The sequence below is a fragment of the Phaethon lepturus genome, unplaced genomic scaffold, assembly GCF_000687285.1.
Source record: "Phaethon lepturus isolate BGI_N335 unplaced genomic scaffold, ASM68728v1 scaffold6392, whole genome shotgun sequence".
Classification (NCBI taxonomy): domain Eukaryota; kingdom Metazoa; phylum Chordata; class Aves; order Phaethontiformes; family Phaethontidae; genus Phaethon; species Phaethon lepturus.
Window position 1 is genome coordinate 31,124 of NW_010521126.1, and position 15,738 is coordinate 46,861.

The 15,738-nt window shown below is 37.1% G+C and overlaps 1 protein-coding gene across 1 annotated transcript in view; it reads left to right on the forward strand.

The window, feature by feature from the left end:
• Positions 1 to 13,966, forward strand: part of LOC104616402 (trafficking protein particle complex subunit 10-like) — a gene marked incomplete at its 5' end in the record, with an annotated part of 35,210 nt that extends 21,244 nt beyond the window's left edge. The window contains 10 exon segments of the mRNA XM_010281404.1: positions 1 to 156; positions 3,934 to 4,075; positions 5,157 to 5,315; positions 7,282 to 7,511; positions 9,062 to 9,162; positions 9,618 to 9,744; positions 10,583 to 10,753; positions 12,042 to 12,219; positions 12,597 to 12,791; positions 13,552 to 13,966. The exon segment at positions 1 to 156 is cut by the window's left edge and continues 30 nt beyond it. Of these exon segments, the coding sequence (XP_010279706.1) occupies positions 1 to 156; positions 3,934 to 4,075; positions 5,157 to 5,315; positions 7,282 to 7,511; positions 9,062 to 9,162; positions 9,618 to 9,744; positions 10,583 to 10,753; positions 12,042 to 12,219; positions 12,597 to 12,791; positions 13,552 to 13,790 (1,698 nt within the window).
• Between the last annotated feature and the right edge of the window lie 1,772 nt (positions 13,967 to 15,738).

A 15,738-nucleotide genomic window follows, 5' to 3' on the forward strand; every position in this document is an offset into this window, starting at 1 on the left:
ATCTGCAAAAATGTGCACATGCTACTACGAAGGCAAGAGAGCAGCAGTTCGCTGGATATGCCCTCAGGGGTGACTTTAGAAGATGGAGCTCATGTGTTGAAATGCAACAACTTAATACTGGAACCAGGGGTCAATAAAATAACATTCAATACTCAGGTATGTTTTTATAGCTGTGTGAACGTAGTACTCATGAAAGAAGAACTAAAAGCACTGTCTGAGGAAGAGCATAATGCTGGCAAGTGGTACTTGTATTGCTTCCTGTCACAGCTTGGGTGATGCTGTTCCCCTTGTGGCTTTCTTTTCATTGTTCTAACCTTAATTTCCCTTGAAAGAAGGCTATTGTGTTTGTGGCAAAATGTACAGGCGACTCTCTTATTTGCAGTCATTTGAGTCAGCCTTCCAAAACTTTATTTTAAATATTTTGGTTATTGCTGCCAAAAATTAAACTGACAAATTCATATACAAGATAACGTATGGCTCATGAAGTCTACTTTCGATATTGAGCTCATTGAGAATAATGTTTTAAAATTTTGATAGAAATGCATCTTCTAGCCCTTAGCAAGTGACTGTGTAGTTGAATTTGGTTGATAGCCTGTTCTTCACTGTGGAGGGTGGTAGAATATTTTTTCACTTGGTGGGTGTAGTAAACCTACCCGCAAGAAGTATAACAAAGTTAAGCTCAGCTTCAAATATTTGAATTCAGAAGATGTCAGACTTAAAATTGCCCCCATTATTCATCTTAATCACATAAAGAATGAGAAGACAAGAACATAAGGGTTGTCTGCTAAAGGAACACTAAGTTTGCATGAGCAAACACTGTGAAAATAGTGTCACCATCTAAATGCCACCCTCAGAAAATGGCTTACAGTCCTGCTTCTGCCATATAGTGTTGGATATGAAACTCTTTCAATTCCCAATTTACACATGTACTCTAAGTCAGCTTAATACTTGGAGTAATCCTTTTTTTTCCTCTCATTCTTCCCTGAGCAAGCCAAGTACTCCCAGTAATTGCTGAAATATTTAAGGACAGTAGTGCTTATCACTTCTTTTCACACTACATTACTACTAGATGCATAGTAACTGGAAATCAGCAGGCCTTGAGTACCAGTCCTGTTGGCTGGGGGACGTGGGGTGGTGGTTTGTGGTGGGGTTTTTTGTTTGTGTGGGTGATTTTTTGTTTTTTTTTTGACTGCCACTCATTCTCTGGTCTTATACTGGCTGATCTGTGGTTTGTTTGCTTGTTTTAGTGAAATGGGGAAAGGCATTTACCTGCCAACTTAGTCCTAGGAAGTGAAATGCTAAGCATTTTCAAAAGCGAGACTTTGCCCTCTGTTTGGCATTCCAGGAGTAGGAGCTTGTGGCCTCGATTATCATGTTGCTCTGTTCTTTGGATTTCTGTAAATACTACTATCTCCGTACCTCTGTAATCCTTCATAGGGAATATTAGAGTTCAGTGCTACAGTAATGAACATCAGAGTAGGGAAAACTTGAGCGAGAAAACGCTCAGAAATTCAGTGCAGCATCTGTATGGTTAACAAGAGATGGGGCAGCACAATGAGGAATGCAACAGGTGTTTCATAGCTTCTTCATTTTCTGAACATTTTCCAGCCTGTATATTGGAAAGGATATGGATGCTATGAAGAGAGAAAGTGTTTTGCAGTCACATATGGTATATATGCCTGCTAGCTTTGCCAGTTTTTAATTAGTTTAAATTAGCTTTGGTCCCTTTTTTCAGACTAATTTTGAAATAAGGATCTACATACCGGCTTTCGATGACTGAAAATTGGTAGCTAGACAGAGTGGACGAGCAGGTTTCTGTAGCATTCTTAGCATATTTTAGGTGCTCCACACCTGTGATTTTAACTTGCTCTTTTTTTTTTTTAATTGTTAATTCCTGTCTTACGGAAATTTGCTTAGAGTGAAGCTTTCTGTAGACTTACACACTACATCTTTCCATTCCTCCAGCACTGGGGCAGAAAGCACTAGAGGGATGTGCTTGGTACATGTGCACATGCACATTGTGGAACCTGTGTGGATAGCAGGTATCTCAAGATAGAAGTTGAGTTCAAGTCCTTGGTGATACAATGTGAAATGGCAATAACATCATTTGAACTACCTGCTGGCCTAATGTTTTAGGTTTCTCATTCTTTCAAAGGATTGGGGCAAGTTAATGGGATTTGGAGATGTCAGAGGTCTTGGTGGCTGCAAATGTAGTCTTCTGTAAAATAACATGTACATAGAACTGGATTTCAGGTAAAGGAGCCTTACTGGAAGAAAGCTGTTAGAGACTGTTGTGAGCAGGCATTTTGGCTTAGTGGGATCAGGAAGCAATCTGAAATCATGGAAGAAGAAATACAGAGAAAAAGCTAGATATAGCTCTGCTTTAAATTTGACTTGTCCTGCTTGCTTCTGGTGGCTATTGGAGGATGGACAGCCTTACGCTTATAACTTTCCTATTTTCCTAACCTTTCTTTCTTGAAAGAACTTTGCATGGGAAGACTGCTCAGTGTGAATCCTACTTATCTTTATACAGTTGTTCAAAGTGTGGCTTACCTGTCCTTAAAAGGAAATCTGAATATGTTATAATTTTGACAGTGTATTACTAGATAACATGATGAAAGGTTCTCTAGATTTGAACTGCAGTATTTACGAAATATTTACATAAAAATCCATTATCATTGCAGTAGTATACTGTGTGAATTCTACTGGATTACATAGCTGGCTGGAGGAGAGAAACTGCTGACAACTTGTTTTCTGAATTTTCTTACAGTACTGCTTAATGGCACTACTTTTGCCAAAAGAGGAATGATGGTGATTCTAAGATGCAGAGGGAGTTTGATTCTTTCTGTAGATCTTAGACTGATGATTAGGATTATTTATGCTGATAGCCATCTTCCAGTGTATTTTTTGAAGCTTTAAAAGAGATCAGAAAGCATTGTCTAAATTCTTCAGACTGACATTCCCATCCCATGTTGAGGTTTAAAGTATGTATATGTTATGAAAGACTTTACTCATGCTTTTCTGTTTATAAAGTATTCAAGGGAGGAAATTTAGTGACTTTAATGTCAAAATGTGTGACTCTGAGTATCAGTCAGGATTTGCTTTGTAAATAACTGTGAGTTTTGAATGTTAAGTTGTTACAGCTTTTCTCCATAGCTTTTAATCTTATTCTTTAGATTTAATCACACCGAGCATCAATATTTATGTATTACACTTGGTAAAATGGCACATGGAAAAAGAAAACATTTCCCATTGCCTAGCAGTAGTATCTAAGAGCAAATAGAATCACGACTAAATATACTAGAAGAATTGCTTACAGATTTGCTTTTTATAATGTTACTGAAAAACATCCAGAATACCATGATTCAGAGTAAAGGAAGAGTTTGAAATTAAATATGTAGGTATTACTTTTTTTTAAGCATTCACACAGGGTGTGGAGTGGGGAGTGTGTGAAATCGATAGCTTGAGCTGAAAGCTGTGCCTTAAATAAATGTTGTAGGATTTTATGAATGTTAGCCAAATAAACACTTTACTGCTTGCTAAATAGCATTTCAGTACTTAATAAATATAATTATATTTTAATGTATGTGGAACTTGGAGGGGAGGATAAAAAACAGCCAACAAACAAGACAAAAAGCACCCCAAAATAATAATTTCACAGCATAGTTACTATATTAGTTATTCTGATTTTTGGTACGTGTTCCTTCTGATGTTTTTTCTTGAATCATCCAACACTCTAGAGCTTCTATGTTAATGGAGCAAAAGGTGCTCCTTTGTGAAAACCTTGTCACTTAGAGAACAAGGCTGTCGTTTTAATTTACAAATGCAAACTATCTGATAAAAATAAACTAAAAACATGCTGTTCTTTAGTAGAGGGTTTGTTCTAGAAGTATTTCCTAAATGTAAAAGTCCATTCAAATGTTTTCTTCAAAGGCCAAAGAACCTGGGACATACACGCTCAGGCAACTGTGCACTTCAGTGGGGAAAGTACAGTTTGTCCATCTTCATATTTACCCAATTGTGCAGTATGATGTATATTCTCAGGAGCCCCAGCTGAAAGTGGAACCGATGACTGGTAGGTACAGTTGCCACGCTGAAGTTGTTTTGATGATTTCTGTTGTACTGTCATGGGACTAGATAAAGTGTTTTCTGGCTTGAATATTACTCACTTTTTTTTTTGCCTCAGTTTTGAGTCTAAACTAAATTCTCACTTCTCACATTATCCATCAAGTATACTCTGTCAGTGATGGCTAGTTTTCAACAGCTAATTCCAGTACTTGGCTCTGAAACATGCAGTGTCACTTTTGAACATGAATTTGAACATGTAGTGTCACTTAAATATCAGGTATGATTTGAGCTGCCACAATGCTTAGAAATGAATATTTAGATTTGTAATTAACGGAGCTCCTTATTGGTCAGTTCTGTGACATTGCAGTCTCTTTGGTATTTATGAGAAATGCGTAAGAACTGGGATTCTTTACTAGAGGTGATAATATAAACTTATTAAAATTTAATACTGGATACATCCATTGGTTTCGTGGATGGCTGAGCATTACTTGTTGTAGAGTTTATTAAAGTATAAATGGAAGTTAATACTGATTTTGTTTTCACACTATTAACTGAAGCAGTTGAGTGAATATGCATTTTGTGCTATCATTCCAGTTACAGGGGTTGCAATGTGTGATGAAGGAAGGAAAGGCATATTGGGCATTAATCAAATTGTCTGTGTGCACACTGGCATTCTTGTCATCTTGATTATGTAAATACAGCATTGCGGGTATGACTGGCATCATAGGTGCAAGAATTTAAAGCTGTCTACAACCTGGAGAACTTAACAAAAAGCTTAGAAAATTCTTTGGGATTATTTATTTCACTGAATTCTGTGCTGCCAGAGCTGCACAGTATGTGAGCTAGCTAGTCAAATCCATCCAAGAAACAGTGGTTTTGGTCACTGAAGTTGAAACAACCGGTTTCTCCACACTAATATATCTGAACTAGGTTTAATGTGTTGCATAATACCAAAACCTCATGCTTTTAAGTTACTCTAACAAGTGTGACAATTGTCTGGAAATATTGCTAACAAGCCTTAGCAGTGCATTGTAACCATCTGCTGACAAGTACTGGAATCTATTAACAATCTCTGCTTTCTTCTTTAGATAGCCTTTTGGCTGGCATTCCCCAGAAAGTGAAATTCACAGTGACCACTGGTCATTACACCATGAAGAATGGGGATACTTTGCAGCTCAGTAACGCTGATGCCATGCCTATTCTGTACCATCCGGAGAGCAAGGCAGTGATCTATTCCAACACCAGAGGTAAGCAGTGAAGTAAAAATTAATAACCTTTAAATGGCTGAAAATTCAGTAATCCTGAAGTAAACCTGTACTTACAGTACTAAGAACACCGATGCTGTCTTTTTAGGTAGTTGTTATTAAGAACAATTTTAGGGACTTGCAACAGGGTAATTCAGTGCAAGAAAGGTCGTAAACTTTCGTCCTCAAAGTAGTAGTATGAACTTTTGTCCTGGTTTCAGCAAACATAGCTGGACAACTTTTACTTTCATTGGTGAAACTCAGTAGGCATGGTGCTGCTGCTGCTGAGGTGAGAAATCATCTGTCATGATTTCCAAATGAATCATGATGATCTTTTATTACTATGTGTGCTCTATTTTGACTAGACCATTTTTATTGTGAAGTAGTTGTAAGTAGGTTTTTACATAGTGCTCTATGTAAATGGAGCATTTCCTTTGGCTGGTGTTTCATTTGAACAGATGACATCCTAGTTCCCTTTTTTCTGAGCATAGGTTTCCAGATGGACAAGCTGGAAGAATGGGCCCATGTGAACCTCATGAGGTTCAACAAGGCCAAGTGCAGGGTCCTGCACGGGGGTTGGGGCAACCCCCGGTGTCAATACAGGATGAGGGATGAAGGGATTGAGAGCAGCCCTGCCGAGAAGGACTTGGGGGTACTGGTGGACAAGAAGCTGGACATGAGCCAGCAATGTGAGCTCACAGCCCAGAAGGCCAACTGTATCCTGGGCTGCATCCAAAGAAGAGTGGCCAGAGGGTCGAGGGAGGTGATTCTGCCCCTCTGCTCCACTCTGGTGAGACCCCACCTGGAGTCCTGCATCCAGCTCTGGAGCCCTCAGCACAGGAAAGACATGTACCTGTTGCAGCGGGTCCAGAGGAGGGCCACCAAAATGATCAGAGAGATGGGACACCTCTCCTGTGAGGACAGGCTGAGAGACTTAGGGTGGTTCAGCCTGGAGAAGAGAAGGCTCCAGGGAGACCTTATTGCAGCCTTCCAGTACTTAAAGGGGGCTTATAAAAAAGATGGGGGCAGATTTTTTAGCAGGGTCTGTAGCCATACGACAAGGGGTAATGGTTTTAAACTGAAGGAGGGTAGATTTAGACTAGACATAAGGAAGAAATTTTTGACGATGGTGGTGAAACCCTGGCACAGGTTGCCCAGAGAGGTGGTAGATGCCCCATCCCTGTCAACATTCCAGGTCGGGTTGGATGGGGCTCTGAGCAACCTGATCTGGTTGAAGGTGTCCCTGATTATTGCAGGGGGGTTTGACTAGATGACCTTTAAAGGTCCCTTCCAACCCAAGCTATTCTATGATTCTAAGTACTGTATGGTCTCATCAGTTGCTCAGACACAAGCTACTTTTAGATAAATGGGAAGAACAGTCTTAACAGACTTTGATGAAATTAAGTGTAAAATAGACTATACAGAGGCACCCCATGTGTAGTATTTTAAAGACAGATGATGGATGGCGACCAAGAATACTGATGTATGTATGCTAAGTTGTGAGTTTGCTTGAAGTGAAATTAATGAGACGAAGGAGGTGCAGGATGTTGTAAAAACTTCAATAGGTGTCATACGATATACTAAAGTAGCTCTTCAGCTAGTTTGAAGCTTGTTATCAAATTGTTCTCTTAGTTCTTTTTTGAATGTTGGGAGGGACTACTACATGGAATGTGGTGGTTACCTTTGTGCAGTTTAAGGACAGAGCATTACTATTGGGAAGTTGTGAACAGCAGTGGTATTTAAAATATGCAGATTATAGCTCTTTTGAAGAGGTTACCGTGGAGTTATATAACATGGTTTCTTACTGCTGTTTTTGCAGACATAGAGGTCTTGCTAGGAAACGCTTAAGGCACCACATATTTTTCTTGGTTTATAGGCTACTTTCATTATTTACAGAAATAAAATGAAAAGTGGGAAGGGATGAATGTGTGTTAAAACTACTTTATTTCCCTATTCTACACAACTATAGAGAAGATCTCAGAATCATCATTAAGGATTCAGTCTTCTGAAAAGATCACAAGCATCAGTTTGCCAGTAGCTCCTGCATATCATGTCATTGAATTTGAACTAGAAGTCATGTATTTGCCATCAGCCACAGAATCTGCAGTGGAGAATGAAAATACTACAAATAAAGAAGTTCACAGAAAAAACAAAGAGAAGCAGAAACAGGACAACTGTATGGCTACTGTTGACCAAAAAGTAAGATGTAATTTAACATTTTTATTATGAAATCTCTTTGATCATGGGACATACACTTCACAAAATAGAAATAGTGGTGATGGGGGGAAACCTGCTTGCATTGAACTAATTTTCCACTAAAATATGTACATGCAGAAATCATAGCAAATGTTATAAATGTAAAGAAAATGTAAATACAATCAGAAATGTAGACTAGGTTTCCTGTATTGCCAACTGTTCCACTGGGTAGTAATCTGAGTTTTAATGTTCTAACACTTGCAGTTTATATAGGATGAAGGATACTCGTGTCTTTGTAAAAGGTGGCATGGTGGTCTTTAAATTCTCCCTTCTGACTCATGGGAGAGATGTTTCTTCCATTTCCAAAGAATCTGTATGCTCTGTTGAGGTACTTAACATTGTAGGGTTTCAAGCTGTCATGTTATTTAGTTGGAGGTAACTTCTTAATTTTTATTATGAAGGGTGAATAAAATAAGTAGTGTGGAAAGAAGCTATTCAGCTGACAGCAAAATGATCTTGAAACTATCACCTTTCACAGCGTTACTCCTTGTTAAAATTAATGAAGTGTGCTGCCATGTGTCCTTGTGTGTGAAGAGTTGGGTAAAAAGGAATAGCTATAAACTAGCATTGCTAAAATGTGATGTGACAAAAGATTTTAATTTTTTTTCTCTTCATTTAAAAATATGTTGTTACCTATATATGCTTTACAGTTGGAAGAACAGCAGCATTCATTTAGAATCACAGAATGGGTTAGATTGGAAGGGACCTTTAAAGGCCATCTAGTCCAACCCCCCTGCCATGAGCAGGGACATCTTCAACTAGATCAGGTTGTTCAGAGTCCCGTCCCAGTGTTTCACCACCCTCATGGTGAAAAATTTCTTCCTTATATCTAGTCCAAATCTGCCCTTTTTTAGTTTAAAACCATTACCCCTCGTCCTATGGCGAGAGGCCCTGCTAAAAAGTCTGTTCCCGTCTTTCTTATAAACTCCCTTTAAGTACTGGGATGCTGCAAGAAGGTGTCCCTGGAGCCTTCTCTTCTCCAGGCTTCAGGAGAAAAATCTTCACTTGTGTGCTGCTTCAAGTTAAAACAAATATACATTAAATACATTTAAAAAATATTTTGAGCTTGTATTTAATGTATTGAAGTATTATAAAGACATTTCAGTAATAGATCTTACAGCAATTTATTTGATATTGACCTTTTAACAGATTATTGTATTAAGATGCTATTGGTATTGTTCATGTCATTTTATCTTTTTTTCTACTTCCTTTCTTTTATTTCTAGTCTTCAGAGCTGGATATGTCAGTTTCCACAGGAAAAGCTTCTTCGAGATTTCATATCCTGCTCACTGGAAAACAGAAACCTAATATTTTGTCAGATTAGTTTCTGACATACTGATTTTTTTTTTTTTTAATTTTTTTCTTCTTCCCCTTATGAATGCATTAGGTGTAGACACTTGCTGAGAAAAGTTTTGCTTAGAAATGAGAAGAAAAACAAAATCATTATGCCAAAGACCATTATGAATAAGAACTTTGTTCCCTTTTTCCTTTAGATAACCATTGATTGTCCTTGGTCGATTTACTCCACAATTATTGCACTAACGTTCTGCATACCTTTTAATGCCAAGCATTCCTTATTGTCAGCTGGCAAACGGTAATGTACTCATTAAGTATTTATTGTTTGTTTCTTCTTAAAAATATGGAGCTGGAGTTTCATAAGTAATATCTACAGCAGCCTTTTTTTTTTTTTTAAGTTGGGCTTTTGTTATCGTGCACAGCTTTCCATTGGAAGCTTGTGCATTTCCTCTAGTGTTCTTTCATAACAGTAAAACAAGTTTGTGGTTTCAGCCATTTTGGAAATAAGACCAAAAGATAAACCAAGCCAGCCTATTTATGTGTAGTTACTTGTTTTCATTTCATATGAAAGAGGATGTTTTACAGCCTTGTTTCTACAGACTCATAAGTATCGAAGAAAAGATTGGAAGAAACAAATATACCTGCCATTCTGTTTTAGCTTGATCTGTGCACTTTGAAAACAATTTTATGGACATGTACTCTTTCAGTGTAACTATTCAAATTTTGTTGAACAAACTGTGTCGTGTTTTTCAGGAAATATGTGCAAGTCTGTGTACAGAACTTGTCAGAACTCTGTTTCCAGCTTTCAGACAATAGCCTAAAAAATTCTGCTGACTGTACAGATTTGCAGCTGGTACCTCTGAACCCTGAATCTCAACAGGTAAAGATTTACTTGGTGGTATATAAGATCGTTGGCAGGGCAGCTAGATGAAAGTTCTTGTTAGTGAAATTATTAGCACATCTGCACATATATTTTGTAGTAAGTAAGGGTGATAGCTGATGTTAGGTCAGACCTTTGTAGTCCTCTGAGTAGCTTGGATTCTTAAAGATGCTTTAGAAGGCATTTACACCTGTAGATCTCAGATTAAATTCTAAAACTTGCAAAGATTATTAAGTAAGTTTTCAAACATGTCCATTTGCCTCATGAAAGCACTACATACCTGCTTGAACAACAGCTATACAAATGTAATATCACTAATATCACTGTTAACATTTCATTTGTTCATCTTATAGCTGCAGTTTGACATTAGTGGTAGGAAAAAAATGAGACTGTTTTCTAATGAAATACAGCTGTAAACTAGTTAAATTGCAAAACAGTCCCCTTGAAGCTTCTTCCAGCTGTGTCTGAACATGATATTAAACAGGTCATTCTTAGTGTCTAGGAAAAGTATATATAAACATTATTAATATCTTAAATTATTGAATTTGAATAAAATATTTTTCATACATACTTGAATGTGAAGTGTTCCCTTTTGAAACATTGATTCTGACAGTGAAATGTATCCCACCTTTTAATTAGATGTGCATTGTTTAAAAAAAAAAAAATCACTATTACTTATTTTGGTTGCATATTTTCCCTAATGATTTACTTAATACTAAACAGGTAATTTTGTTCGTATAAACTATATTAGTGCCAGAACAGACAAACATATGTATGTGCATTTCCACTTCTTTCTCAGAGGAAAGAAGGAGCTAATACTATAAACACTCTTTTTCAGGTCATATACAGTAAGCAATCAATATTCTTTGTATGGGAATTGAAGTGGACAAAAGAGCTTCCTCTCTCCTTGCAGTGCCTGTTTTCAGTCAGCTTTTGTCCAGCTACCTCTGAAGAACAGTCTCTTACCCTAAAGCCGTTCACTTATGAATTTCAAGTGGAAAATTTTTTTGTAAGTACTCTCTAAGTATAGCATATGTTAACTGAATATGGTTTCCTAATATGAGGAAAGGGAAGGTCAAGAAATATATTAGAAAAACTCTGTTTACATAATGAGATTGATACCTACTTAGAATCATTGGAAAGCCAGTTTGTTGAACAACAGAACTGAAGCCTGATATGATATGGTGGAATCATGTACTTGCCACTGGAATGGGGGGGACACCATAATACTTACACAAGTGCCCTTGTTTCATTTTTTTCTGTGTTTTTGCCTTCCTGGGCTTGTGCCATGGAGACTGTCCTTAAGATTACTGAGCTGTTTTTTCCCTGCTGGTTTAAGACTGCGCTTTCCAAAGCAATTTCCAAAAAATAGTTGCTATTGAAAGCATTTGAGTTGGTTTTGTAGTGCTTGAGATGAGCTCCTCTAATGAAATATTTAGGGTTTTTAGGCCATTATCGTAAATGTTTCTTCTTTCCCTTTATGGACAAACTTTTTATTCCTTTAATCATCTAGGAAGCTTGTAGGCTAGATATAACTTCCTGTCAAAGCAGTTCTATCAACATTATTTAATCTGATCTCTAAATTAAATCTTGTGTTACCCTTTTTGATGCTTGGGTAAAAAGTAGGAACATGAGAAGACTCTCAGTTGATTAAATCCTTTTGTCTGTTTTCAGTGTTGCTATGTTTTCTACCTGCTTATTAAAAACGCGCATTGAGCAGTATTTTAGGTATTTGTTTACCTGCTGGCATGTAACTAGCATTTGTTGGCACCTTTCTCAGCATCTTTCTGGTGTTTTTAAGGGGAACTAACTGTGTTAAACTGGGGGGTTTTAGTAGAAATCTAATTTTGTAGTAATTAAAAATTAGCTCTTTCATAATGTCAGTACTGTTATTCTGGGGACTATGATGGTAAGAGTGATGAAGTAGTTCCTCTGTATACTCAGAATTTGAGTTATGTGTCTAGAAAGGAAGGAGCCAAGAAACAAGTAAAAGCTTGTTTAAATAGTATGAAGATTAGGATCATTGAAAGACTGAGTTAAAGCACAGAAGTGGAGGGAAAAATGGTGTGCTTGCTGCTGGTATCAAAAATAGAATGAATAAAATTTGATATGCTTATTTTCTCAAACTGAGAAAGATAATGAAGTGAACATTACTTGCAACTGAATCTTGCATTAAAAAGATTTAATGGCTGTTAAATGTAAAGTTAAGTTTGTACTCTATCAGTTGCCTGGTTCAATTTAAACACAAGTAAAATGCCCCTTTTTTCTTGGTAACAGCCCTGTTTTCTTCCTGACAGACTTTGTATCATGTGAAAACCGAAATTTTTCCACCACTGGGGGCAGAGTATTGTAAAACAGGCTCGCTCTGCTCTTTAGAGGTGTCAATCACCCGACTTGTTGACCTCTCAGAGGTTGACAGAGATGAAGCATTAACAGAATCAGATGGATATTGCACAACAAAACTTATGTATGAAGGTAAGAATATTTTTCTTAAGCATATTGACAAAATGCCCAAGTTTTTTCTTGATAATGACATCTGCCAGGCTTTCTATGGCATATATTCTTGTATTATGAGTATGGCTGCTCAGTAAAGCGGTTTTCATTTTGCTAGACTGAGAACATTTTTTTTTTTTTCCCCATTAGTCTCTTTTCAAGTGGAATATAAATGCTGTTCAGATTGGATGGATACCTGGTGCCTTTTGTGTAGGGCTCTTTTCTTAACTTGCACAGCTCTTTATACACAGAAGCTGGTGGACTTTTAGATGTTTCTAAAATACTGATTTTAAAACTATACTGAGCGTTCTTCATTTTTCAGAAAAGATCTTTGTAGTGTTTGCTCTTTATTCTTGCAGTTGTTGACAACAGTAGTAACTGGGCAGTCTGTGGAAAAAGTTCTGGAGTCATATCTATGCCTGTAGCAGCTCGAGCAACTCACAAAGTCCACATGGAAGTGATGCCACTGTTTGCTGGATATCTACCTTTTCCTGATGTCAGATTGTTTAAATACCTCCCTCACCATTCTGCTCACTCCATGCAACTTGATGCTGGTAAAGCTATCTTGGCTACTTATAGAAATGGTTCTGCTTCTCCTGTGTTCTTCTGTAAAGAGAAAAGCAAGGCGAGGAAGTGTATTGACCAAGTACTCTTAGGTGTCTTTTATTACTTACCTTCACTCAGAGTTCTGATTTGAAACTTAGAAAATGTTGCTCTAACAGGAACTTTAAATTTGGGTTGCAGCCTTGATTTGTGAGGAGAAATAATAAATGCAATGTTTTCTTATATTTCCTTTAAAGATTATTGTGCAAATTAGTTGTCACTGGATTTGTAATCAAGTGAAAACTTGCTAACCCTCTAATCCTGTGGTTTCATTGTCTGTAAGATGCAGATCTACTGTGTCTTCATTAGCTGTGAAATTTTTTCCCAGTTTTTGAAACGATTAAGTACAAAATAAAAGAACTGCTGAAAGCCACCTAGAGTATTTATCTGTACAGTTGAGTAGTGCCAGAACTGTAGTAAGAATTGGCTTGTGCAAGCAACTTACCCTTGGTCAGCAGAGCTCCAGGAACTGACAGTGTGCACCCTTCTAGCCTGTGGCAAATGTGAGGTAATGCTATCTCCTTAGAAAGCAATATAATTGACTCTTACATTTGCTGCTGGCCAAAAATGTGCACAGAGTGTTACCTGAGCAGAGATGATCAGTAACTGTTAACATGTGGTAAGTTGACGGTGTGACTGAGCTCTGAAATAAAACTTTTAAGTTGCTTGATCACTCCGTAGAATGAAACTGTGGGTTTTTGTTTTAAACAGATAGCTGGATTGAAAATGATAACCTATCTGTGGACAAGAATGTGGATGATCAAGCTGACAGCAGCAGCATAAGGAGCAGAGGTAGCTTGCATTCTGCAGCTAGTGGGGAACACAAAGGTTTGCCCATGCCCCGTCTGCAATCCTTTTCATCTGGTCAGGTCTTCAACTGCAGCACGGGTATGCAAATACTTGTCATTCCCAGCAAGGACGACCATGTTCTGGAAGTCAATATCACGTGACAACGCGGTATGAGAACAAGGAAAACAAAAACCATTAGAAACTGGATATGAAAGCACTTTAAAGGATTATGACCAGATTAGTCTTTGTTGTAACATTCTAACTCTAAGGAGACCTATGGCACTCAACATGTACTGGCCATGGAAGCACCAGACAATTGTATCAATTTAAATGTACAGTGAAGCTTGTGTCAGCTAGTTTATATTGCCACTCCAGTATGTTTTGTGTAAGCTATTGGGTTTTCTCCCTTCAGTCACATTCTGCATCACCACACATGGCAACAAAAACAAAAAATCCTAATATTTGGACCACTTTTTATTTTTTTCTGGCAGCTGAGAGATTCGTTTCATGCTTCCTACGTATTTTAGACTTCAGAGTTGGATGATACAGTTATCCAAATCTTGGATTTTTATGTAATAATTTACAGGCTTTTCCGCACTTGTGCCAGAAACACCACAAAGCATACAGCAGCACATACACTGGTGTAGCAGTTGCTTTTCTGTTTTGTTTTATCATTGTTAATTCCTGCCATTGCAATTTTATATTAAACTTCCATTGTTTGCATACTTAGATGCATGGAAGAGCTACTGCTATAAACAATCTTAACTGAACAAAATTCCTTAATTTTTGAGGCTTTCTCCTTCACAGAGTAGACACTGTGATGTCACATATTATATGATTTTTTGGGGGTGGGGGTTGGGTCATCCTCTTGCATAGTTCTTACCAAAGAAAGATACTGATAGAATTTAATAATAATTTATTTGGCTTACTGAGTTCCCAGATTAATTTCTTTTATTACCATTTCTAAGTGGCTTGGTTATCTGCCCCAATTTTTAAATTGGGGCAGAAATTTCAGTATGATGTGATACTTGAACAGTCAACCTTTCATCATAAAGGCTTAGTGTAATTATTACTGATTAGAGGCCAGACTTCCGTATTCATGATGGAAGAAAGAGGTTGGTTTGATATAGGAAAGCTTGCAGATGTAGAATAATTGTGAAGCAAAGTTAAAACATGTAACTTAAAGAATTTCATTATTTATATCTGAAATAATATCTGTAAATACAAAAAATGTAAAAAAAAAAGTGTAATTTTTGTGAATGTTGCAAATCCACCTGTGACTGGAAAAATTACAACAGATGTCCTGCTTCTGATATTGAAACTTGTGCATTTAATGTGAGAATGACCTTTTCTACTTGCAGATCTATAATGGTGCGTTGTCAACAAGACTCCACAGAGGAAAACTCTCCCATATCAAATACTTGTCAGTAAAGCTAAAGTGAGGAACTGCTCATTAGACAAGTTCACTGTTGTTATTTTTTTTTTCTAAACTCAGGTTCTGCTAAATTGTTAAAGGCGAAGAAAGAAACAAACCCTTTTTCCAAAAAGAATTGCAATTAAGTTGAAACATGAATAGGCACCCTGCACTAGTATAAACATTTTTTAAATTATTATTATTTTTTATTTAAAAAACCCCAGTATATCTAAATAGATGTATAAAGTAGACCTGCTAGCTGAAAATGTTCTTGGTATGCATCTTCTTTCTGTGAAGGAATGCCCTTTCTCTGTGGAAATCATACCATTTTATTCTGAATAAAACCCAAAGCGTCATTTAGTGTGAATGACTGCTGGGATTCTTTGACTGGAAAAGGTAACAAGTTAGTGACTTTGACACTGCAGGTATTATAATTAATTCCACTTTCATGGTTTGCTATTAAATCATTTTTCACGTTGTTCTGTAATATACTGTTAAACACATTGTACTAAGATTGTTTAACGAAATTGTAAACGTTACAGTTCTAAATATACATGTTTTAAAAAGAAATCCCAGCTTTCTCTGCTGCTGTGACTTCTCATGTGACTTGTTTCATCTGTTTTAGCCAAAGACCCTTTAACGGAAAAATATTTTCTACGCTTACGAAGGGAGGGGACGTGCTCTTTGGGGAAGCC